General features: G+C 33.1%; 1 protein-coding gene across 1 annotated transcript; it reads left to right on the forward strand.

Annotated features, from left to right (window-relative positions):
• The first annotated feature begins 1599 nt into the window (after positions 1-1599).
• On the forward strand, positions 1600-5148 carry LOC125814070 (uncharacterized). The gene is made up of 5 exons (XM_049493523.1): positions 1600-1632; positions 2286-2399; positions 2643-2816; positions 3099-3209; positions 4999-5148. The coding sequence occupies exons 1-5, from the start codon at positions 1600-1602 to the stop codon at positions 5146-5148; spliced, it is 582 nt and encodes a 193-aa protein (XP_049349480.1).
• Positions 5149-11094: the final 5946 nt, after the last annotated feature.

Here is an 11094-nt window from a genome sequence, read left to right on the forward strand (position 1 = left end):
CTTAAAGCATATACTAAACTTCATAAAACATGCATCATATCATAATTTTTCCTTTTGAAGGGTCATAACTCATATCCATCAACACATCTGGAATTGACTACATTAGGCATGGATAATAACATAATTTCTACAAGAATAATCTCATAATATCATTGTTTCATCAACAAACCCACATCAGATATTTAGGGAATATGGGGATTTCAACATAAAAACCATAATGAATCATCAATTCAATCATAATATAAAGTAATTCAAGCATTGGAATCATTTTTTGAAAGGAACCCATGATTTGGAATCAAACCCTAGCTTTTGGTGAATTTCTATCTTTGCAATTGGGGTTTTAAAGGGGCTCCATGGATGAATTTTATCCATGGATGAAGAGCTACCATACATACTTTATCTTAGCCAATTCATGTCTATAAGCTTTCATCTTAAGAAACCTATTCATACTTCATCATATTACCCCCAATCTCAAGCACTACTAATCATAATTCATCATAGATACAGTAATCACATTCAATTCATGTATATATGCTTAACTATCAAGAGGTCTACAATATATTTCATCAGTTCTAGAAGATTACATCTAAATCCTCAATTTTCCATTTAATGCCATAAAACCCACTTACTTCAATTTCATCTCTCTAGACATGGGTTAGACATGTAAACATGTAATTTCATCTTAAAAACATGATATGCTACTAATTAAGTCATAAACAACCAGTATTGGATCAATATACAACAATACCCACAACATAGGAAGAAACCCTAACTAGAATTGGGGCTTCATCTCACAATTGGGGAAAACATGGGGGCTTCATGGATGAAAGGAATCCATGAATGAATAAGCCATCATACCTTGATTATAAAGCCTAGCAACCTTGAAACATTAGAGTCTTCACTTGACCTAGCTTGACCTCCTCCTTCTTGTTCTTCTCCTTCTCCTTCTCTTTCTCCTTCTTCGTCTTCTTCTTCTTCTAAATATGTGTAACCACACAATTTATCCGACTCAAAAAAATTAAATGTCAGATAAGCTTAGTCAAATCACCTTAAGTTTAAGGGTCTCCTCAACTATTTCTCCTTCAGCAAATAATTAATTAGTATTGACCAAATGTCCAAAATTCGTGATTTTTTTCCTAAAAGAGACACCTTCTACAAATAATAAATAAGTATTGACCAAATATCCAAATATCATATTTTTTTCTAAAAGAGTCACCTTCTAAAGATAATAAATATGTATATTGACCAAATATCCAAATATAGTAATTTTTTTTTCTAAAAGCAATCATATATTATTGATTTCATCTTCTCAATTTAATAATCTATATATTGTCCTTGATATTTCAAGTCTCAAACCATATTACTTCTCAACTATTATTCTTGATTTTTACTTTAAGAGTATCCGAAAATATGATTGATGAGAAGAAGAAAAGATCAGTCTTTCGTAATGTTAGCTTTCAAATTGAACCTTCTAAAGGTGAAGCTAATTGTTACACCAATAATATACCACAAGCGGTTAATCAAAATCTTGCACAAGAACGAATTAGTGATCATCTTAACCGTAAATAGAAGGAGATGCTACATGGATGGCCAGCCGAAATGAGACAATGTCAAAATGGAGCATTTGGCATGGTAAATACAATTTTTATTGATGTATATGTTCTTGGAACCAGGTTTAAGACTTTGGGGGTTTTAAATTTCCTTTAGAATCGTCAATCAATTTTATTAGGAGTTCACAAATTAATATACATATATATATGTAATTAATTTTCTAGGACAAATACAGGATCTATGAACAAGCTAATAGGTTCGTCTGAACCCACGAACCCCCACCTAGCTCCGCATTTGTATGCATGACATTTTCTTTTCTTTATATCATGCTTCCTATTTGAATTTATTGATCACTACCAATATTGTGAATCCTCCATTTAATCAGAATATCGCTTGTTTTATCTTATCTTTTTCCTGGAAAAAGAAATCAGAACATTTGTTTTGTGGGTGTTAGGCAATAATTAAACTTTATTTTCCTATTTCAAACTGGACTACTAAACTACAATAGTACTATCACATTCAAACTTCTTTGGATTTTATATTATTTTTTTCTTTGAAATTTTATATATAACTATTTTTTTTTCCTAATTAAGGACCAATAATCTCTAACCAATGATATATCTAGAAAATGAGAGTTAGTAATATATTTACTTTTTAATATGTGCAGTTTAATTTGTACTTTGTACAATCATATATATAGTTAGTTCATAACAAAAATTATTGTGGGATTGCAGTATTACTATCATAAGAGCAAGCAATATCGTTCTATTGTGCAGGTAATAAGAAAACATGTATTCAGGGGTTTATCAAAGCTTGAAGTTGATCAAAAAACCACTGAAGTAAAAGAGGTATGCTCTTACATTATTTGCATTTTTTTTGGACTACTATAGCTTGTTTGACTAAGTTTCTTGCGTGTATACATATATATTTGTGTGTGTGTGTGCAAGAAATATTTACCAAGTCTTATGTTGCATTTCTATAAGAAGTGATTTTTATGACAGCCTCCTAACTATATGACACTAACTTCTATTGTCATGTTAAGATGCAAAGACATTTACATTATTCTTATTAAAAAAATTATTAATCCAAAGGTTAGGGTTATTAAAAAGTACTCCGTGAAAAGAAAGGCAGAACGTTCCATCTTGAAAAGGAAGTTCGCAACAAAGAAACAGAAAAGCAACAATTATTGCAAGAGGGAGGTCAAAAAGTTTCTCAATGAAACAATAAACAACTTCATGAATAGGGATGTCAAACACAAAAACAAGGTAAGTTAATGTTGCACTAGCTATTACAGAATGATTTTTTTACAAAAAACCCACTACAGAAAATATAAGAATTAAAAATTGATACATCTCATAATTTGAATAAAATATTTTATCTTAATATAATCTTATTTAGCAATGGATTAACAATAAATTATAAAAAAATACTTGTTAGCTATCAGCTATTTGGCGACTAATTTTGTAGTTGCACTATGTCTTTTTTATCGTATTTTTTTTATATATATTTTATGTTTTCTTAAAACATTAATAATTTTAAAATGAAAGGATTTTGGAATGTCAGAACAAGATTCCTCCTTGAAAAGAAAAATACAATCTTCAATCTTGGAGGGAGAACCTAGAACAAAGGACCAAATAAGAATATTATTCACACCAAAGGTAAAATACAAGCGGGAATATTTTCTGAACAACATAAATTGGTTTTAGCATTGCAAGGTTCAAAAAATTGTGGGAGGTCTAGTTGGCGATGAAAACAGAGCTAGTAATAGTGCAAACGGTGGCAGCAACGAAGGAGTGAGAGGCCGCAGAGATGATAGTGGTAGAATTTGAATATCCTAACATTGGTTTTCCATGTTTTCAGTCAATAATTTGTTTTGTTAGTTAAAACTATTTGTGCCCTAAGTGTTTGATGAATTTCATGAATGAAATCATTATGAGTTTCATTCTATCAATAAGATTTGAGTTTTGTGGAAAGATGATCTTAATTGGTCTATTTTTGCTATATTACAATGTATTTTTGGATGACTGTTCTGTATTGTTTCATAATGTATTGTATTGTATGGTACTGTATTATTTCAATGAATACAATGTTTGGATAAATTGTATCATTTTATGACTTTAGATAATGTCACACATATACTATTTGAATGATAAAATCTACAACAAAGGTATGGACTCGATAAAGTTACTGCGAAAAGGTAGAGTATTCGAATTCATGTTAGAATACTCTTAATATTATTATTTTTGAAGATCCTATCACTTAAATATTTTTAATATTCAAATATTAGTAAATGATTATTCCTTAGTTTAATGCAATTATTTACGATACCTAGTTATTTATAAATAAGATTATTAGTTAGATAGATTCTTACCTCTGGACTTTTCTTGTAACAATAACAATAATGATAACGAACTCAATATAATTAATTCAACAAGTGGAATGTGACTAGAATGGTGTGTATGGTGTCTAGATAGTCTTACCCCTACCTAACGAAGGTAGAGAGATTGTTGTTTTTTAACATCATCACAGACCCAATAAACCCCCCAGTTCCATTCCTTTTCTAGTTGTGGACCTCACCCCTCTTAATCAAAATGCTCTGCTCAACATTGTCCCGTACACAATCGCACAACAACCCTTGCGAGCCTGAAGCAAAACAATCCCATCACCTCTTCGAGATTGCGACACCCACGCTTGAAACCTCAAAGTTCACAAAAGTTAGGTGCCTACCATTATTCGGTTAAGTGCACAAACCTATCAAGATAAAAATCAAATATGCAAATTTCACGAAAATGCCCTACGAACATGTTGAGATGCTGAAATACCAAGCTGGGGTTTCTGGGCACATATTTGATTGTGATGATCTCTTAATCTTTAACTTTACTAGTTTGCAACTTAAGTTTCTGAATCTCTCCCGGTTTCATTGGGACTTGTTCAAACTATCCACTAAAGTTATAAATCACCCTTCGAATGTATATGGACTTTCAAACCTCGATTCTGAGCTAGTTTACCCCAATTGTTGACTTGGAACAATTCTTACGATTATAACTCTATAGTTTTTTATTTTGCTCTCTAATACACATCTAATTACCTCAAGTTACGTATTACCCATCCTTGCAAGTCATAATAAACATTTAAAGCTTATTCCAATTGTAAGTTAATTAAAGGAAAAGGGTCCTAATATAAATCTACCAAACTGATTGTTACAAGAAGTGATTTCCGTGATGACCTACTAACTACATGACACTAACTTTTATCGTCATGTTGAGACGCCAAGACAATTTACTTTATTCTTACTGAATTTTCTTTGTTAATCCAAAGGTTAAAGTTGTTGAAAAGTGCTCTAGAAAAAGGAAAGGAAAATGATCCATATGAAAGAGGGAGTCCAGAACAAAGAAACAGAAAAAGCAACAACTATAATAAGAACAACCTAAATTTGTGTTGGCATAGGTCACCGAAAGGTTCATGGATTCAACAAATTGTGGTGGCGTTGGTGTTGATGTTAGTAATGGTGAATTTGGTGATGTCATGGGATATGGTGAGGGTCATGGATCCAGTGCAAACAGTGGTGGCAAAGAAAGGAGGGAGAGGCCTTGGTAGAATTTGAATTTCCTAACATTTGTTTTTCATGTTTTGTAAGATTTTTAAGTAAAAGTAATTGTGCCTCGAGTGTTTGATGAATTCCTTTAAAGAACATTCTTTGTATTTTGTTCTATCAAAATAAGATTAGGTTTTTTGGATACATGATCATAGTTGTTCTATATTTCATAGATTATAATACGTAAGATCCAATCAAACTTTGTTTATTTCAATTGTGTATGCCAAATCTAGAAATCAATAATTTGATAAGGAGTGAGAAAAAATACATGAATTTTCTATATCAAATAGACTGAAAGCAAACCTCGAATGGTAGATACTTCTATTCAATAGTCAAATTCCTTCAAATCCACATAATCTAGACATGATAATTGGATTGAGGCAAACATGCTGCTGACTTTTACAAACAATCATTATCTCAAGGAAATAACAAAATGGACAATGTTTTGTTGGTAAATAAATAGGGTTCTTATTTATTTTCTAGTTTGTGATAAGTGAAAAAAAAATTCCAAGAATATTTATATATAATGTATAGGACGCGTGTATCTACTTATTCACACCCAAAATTGGAGGGCATAAATGGCAAATAAAGCTAAGTTAAAGGATACATTTATGCATTATGCCTAAACAAAATGATGATTCATTAGGCAACATTTTGAACGTACTTTCTTATGAGAAGATAAAAATGTCACCTTTGAGCTGTACATTTCTTTAAAATTAGAAGAAATTGATTTCTTTCAAACGATATTTCCTTTCAAGATAACCTTTCAATATTTATATTCAGATCAGATTAAGGTTTTCCGAAAGAAATATCTGTGTGAATGATCTTAGTAAGATTGAAGATAAAAATAAAAATAAGAAGTAATATCATTAGTCATAGTGAGGAACACACAAACGTCAAGGAGTTTAAAATATTTCTTTTGATTAAGCTAGGCGTTTAGATGATATTTCACAGAGTGCATGTGATGGATTGCCAAATCTTAACAAGTATAAGAATTTTTCAGCCATTCCGTCTTTGTAATATGTAGATATGTTGGAATAGTAATTTAAACTTGGAGTAGGAATCCTTAGTTATTAGAATTTATTAATTTTGGTACTTATTTAATTAATATCTACTTAGAATTTGTTTATTCTAGTTTGTATAGGAAAAGGTTTTCTAGTCCTAGTTTAATTTGGTCTCATACTTTTATAAATAAGGATGTTGCTAGTAATTTCAGTAGACAGAAACATGCAAAACATACGAAATAGATAGAACTTGAAGCAAGGTTCAATAACTTTTGAGTTTATAAAAAAAATATAATCCTTCAAATTGTTGTCAAAGCTTTTACGATCCCGATAGGGAATCAAAGAGTTTTCGCTGCAGGCGGGTGGCTATGACCCATATAGGCCGCCCATCTGGCCAATAAAATTTCTTGACTTAATTACTTGACATTTAGATAATTAAGTTAGCAAAAATTATGTATTAGTGTAAATTTTTAGTGAAGTTAAGTTTTTATATCTTAAATTCTAGTGTAGTCAAGAAAAATATTTTATTCATAAAATTCAATTATTGATAATATTATCAATTAATTTATAAATATTTACAACATTAATTAGTTCAGTTTACCATGTATCAATAAACAAAAGAGAGTTACTAAAGGAAATTGCATCTTGCGTTTCATGTTATTTTTAGAAATTTATTAGAATTAGTAGAAAAATAATATACGTTGAAGAAATAATCTATGTCATTTTTTTGGGAAAAAATGTTTGTCTAATGACTTTTTTATTTTATAATAATAAAAAAATAATCTAGATCACTGCATATATTATTAGAAAATGTCAACGAATATCTTCAAAAATTATTAGTCCATATGAATTCGTATAAATGGCATGGGGAAAAATATGTTACATAAATATTAACTAGTTAAGGTGAATATAATTAACAAAAAGATCTAGACATATTTAAAAAAATTGAAGGCACTATATATAGAAGGAAATTTCTTGAAACAAAAGTTAAGTGTGTTTGGTATGGAGGGAAATATTATTCCATATTTGGTTGCTCAAATATTTTTAAAATTAATTTTTCTAGAAAAACAAACTCCTTAAAAATATAAGGAAAATAAGTTTCATAAGTGACATTTCAAATTCATTGTCCTCTCCACACTAACCCAACATCCCAAATACCCATGACTTGACTATCCCATCTTTAACCATCACTCCCCACCCTTTAAGCCTATAAAATATTTTGCTAGATTATATATAAATATTTTTGGAATAATATTTTTTTAACTTATCACAAATTAGAAAATAAATAAGATCCTGTTGTAAATCATTTTGGTGGTTAAATGGATGACCATAACTCCTAGGTTAATTCCCTCATTTATGAGCAATAATGTTGTTGATAATGTTGTCAAATGGATTACCATAACTCCTAAGTCAATTTCCTCCTTTATTGGTAGTAATGTTGTTGATAATATGGTCAAATGGATGATCATAACTTCTAGGTTTATTTCCTCCTTAATGGGTAGTAATTTTCAAAGGTTAATGTATTGTTTATAATAACCCTTTGGTATTCCTCGATGTAATCCTATAAATAGTGGTGTTGAGAATTCTAAATAACATGTTTCTTGGAAAATTTGCATTTCCATATATAGAATTCAGACCCTTGCTTGTATTAATTATTAGTACTTCATGTATTGTACTTGCTAGGCGGATCAGTCAGTAAATCAAACTTCATAACTCCTATGCCTTATCTTTCAGTAAATTTATGTTGCATTTTCAGATAGCATGTCAATATTTTGAGCTACTCGGTATTGTCATAAGGCATGAAATCAGACCAAAGGGAATCTCTATAGGAACTAGTCCCTTATATTTCACACATAGGAGATCGAGACACAGCCCCAGTGCTATGGGGAAGGCTATATAGAATAACACCTTAATGAATTGAAGCGGATAAAGCTCATCATTTCTCGCCTTTCCCTTTCGACTAGACAAATTTAATAGCTGCTCCGATCTCGATTCCAAGACCTGGACCCCTTTCAGGTTTGAAAGCAGCCCTTATTCCATCAACAACTCAATCGATGGGACTTGCTTGCCAAAATTAAGACCAAACAGAGAGTTAGTAGCATAATCAAAGATGGATTTGTGAATGAGAAATACAAGTTTCCAATATTAAAATCCATCAATGGCACAATCTCAAATTGATCAAGGGGATTGTGGACTTCAAATTATGATCTCTTTTACGTGAGGAAGGGGGACCACCCTCTAAGCCTATGTACTCCTCAATGACCGATACAGTACAAGTACCATGATGGAAAGGTGAAAATAACCCTATTTAGGTAGTGCAATAGAGAACCTGAGATCCGATGCGAACGACCAGTCGAAGGAGCGGAGCTTAGAGCCTTTACTTTATGTAAAGCGCACTCACTCTAACGAGTTTACATCGCACCTTTGCTACCGGGCATTCATTGCCAATCACTCCTAAATCTACCTGGTATGGACTACTAAATTGATTCCTCTTGGCTTGATTAAACAACCCTCTTAGATATTTCAGTTGCATTTTAGCTATATAGATATTTAGTTAAGAGTATGCTTAGCAGCGAGTTGGGGAAGGGCTTAGTGTACCCTCACAGTCCCAGAAATACGTACCTATGTAGATTGAGAAGTCCCCTCTGTTGTGAGTCAGCTTTAGTGATCAGGCCACAGTCATGCCTCTTTACCCCTGACAAGGTATATTGAGTCTTCTCGATGAGGCGTATACATCAAACTCCATGATTAGCTCACGTGGTTTATGCCAGTTAATAGTAGCTTCCACTATCTTACTCTTATTGCATTGACCATGTTATCGGCATTTACTTCAGTATTCAGTTCAACATGTTATCTTGAAGATTAGTACTTGGTCATTGCATTTATCTCAGTTTTCACTTATACTCCAGTATAGCCCATTGCCATGCTCAATCTATATTGCCAATATTATATTGTTATACTTATATTGTCCAACTTAGTATCTATATCATGCATGCTCAGTACATTCAAAGTACTGATGCATACTTTGCGCTACATCATTTTATGATGTAGGTTCAGGCGCTTAGCATCCAAACCATACTTTGTACGATTTCCAACCCATACTCAGCAACATCAAGTGTGAGTCTTCATAGTTTTAGGGTGTTTCTTTATGCTTGGTTTAGTTACCTTACTTTTAGTCTTTCAGAATTTTTTTTGAGTTAGTTGGGGACTTGTCCTAGTAGCTCATCATTAGTAGAGGTTTTTAGACATAGAGTTAGTATTAAGTGTTTTGGGGTTGTTTCTCCCAGATATTCAGATATATTTACATTTGGAGTCCTTTAGTTTTGACTCATTTACTAGTTATGCTTCCATTTATCTTAGTTATATATTAAGTATGCTTGAGATATGTTAGACTCTGAGTTAGCATGGGGTCACCTGTGATCCTAGGTCATGGGTTACGTCTAGGGGGTAGCCTCGGGCCGTTATAAATTTGGTATTAGAGCATCAGGTTCAAGAGCCCTAGGGTGTTTGAAAGATGCACTAAGTAGAGTCGCTTTCATGAATGTGAAACATGCCATACCTATGAGAGGGACGCTTCTAGGTGTTTCTTTTGCTATTCCTATCATCTGTGACGTGTGATTTAACTTCACCTTTCTAATCCATCGTTATACATTTCCGATGATGCCTCATCGCAGAGCTAACACACAGAATTCTAACGCAAACAATGCTAACACAACTCCTCAAGTCCCAAACCATGAGGTTACGAATGTAGAGTTCCTTAATGCGATCCAATTTTTGGCTCAGACCGTAGCCAACAAGAACAATCAACATGCCCCAGTTCCTGCAAACACCACTGGTGGATCAGCTATAACGAGGGTTTGAGACTTTATTCATATGAATCAACCAGAGTTGCTAGGGTTAAAGATTGGTAAGGACCCACAAAACTTCATTGATGAGGTCAACATAATTCTTAAGGCTATACAAGTGACTGGTACTGATAGTTGATCTAGTATCCTATCTACTTTAGGATGTGAGCCATATCTGGTTGTGGATGCAGCTCCTGTGTCTTAGGATTGTTTTACTCGAGCTTTTCTAAATAGGTTTTTTTTGAGAGATTTGATGGATGCTAAAGCTTAGGAGTTTATGAATTTGAGGTAGGGTTCAATGTTAGTCATAGAATACAGGCTAAAATTCACCCAGCTCTCCAGGTATTCTCTACATATGGTTGTTGATTCAAGAGCACAAATGAGCGAGTTATTATTTGGAGTACCCGATCTGGTGAAGACCTGTAACACCCCAGAATTTTTTTTGAACTAAGACTAGAACCATCCTTTGTCGTAAATACAATTTTACCAAGGAATTTAAATTTTCTTTGGTTTTAAGGTCACTAGATAGCACGTTGAGTTCCAAAAAGATTTAAAGGGAATTCGTTTAAGTCATTCCTAAATTCTTCTAAGATTTGGGTCAACTTCAAACGACAATAACTCTCAGTACATGATGAGTTATGATGCTTATCGTGACCAACGACACTAACCTCCTCTTTAAGGCAACTGATGATATGGATGCCCCGGCTAGTTCTAAGATGCCTCTGGCCACCACTGAAGATGTGCCTATGGAGGATGTGGCATGTGATGCATCAGAGGCGGAGATAAATGAGGAACAGCTTGGGGAGTCAGATGTCAGCGTACATGATGATCTGGCCGATTGGATGATGCGATGTTCTAGATTGCCCGACAGACCTCCTCGAGAGACACCACATCGCTGGGTATAGTGGAGCTAGTGTTGATGCTGGACCGGGTACTGATGCCTAGGATCAGAGTGCTACACCGGACATTGATTCCCCAACAGATGGAGCGACTGTGTAGACATGACCTTTCTTTACCTCCCTCTCTGTCATCTTGTTTGACTTTTTATTGTTTTGTTCATTTGAGGACAACTGCCTTTTTATTTGTGGTGGGGTGAGGT

The sequence above is a fragment of the Solanum verrucosum genome, unplaced genomic scaffold, assembly GCF_900185275.1.
Source record: "Solanum verrucosum unplaced genomic scaffold, falcon-dt-bn FXZP01000271.1, whole genome shotgun sequence".
NCBI classification, from domain to species: domain Eukaryota; kingdom Viridiplantae; phylum Streptophyta; class Magnoliopsida; order Solanales; family Solanaceae; genus Solanum; species Solanum verrucosum.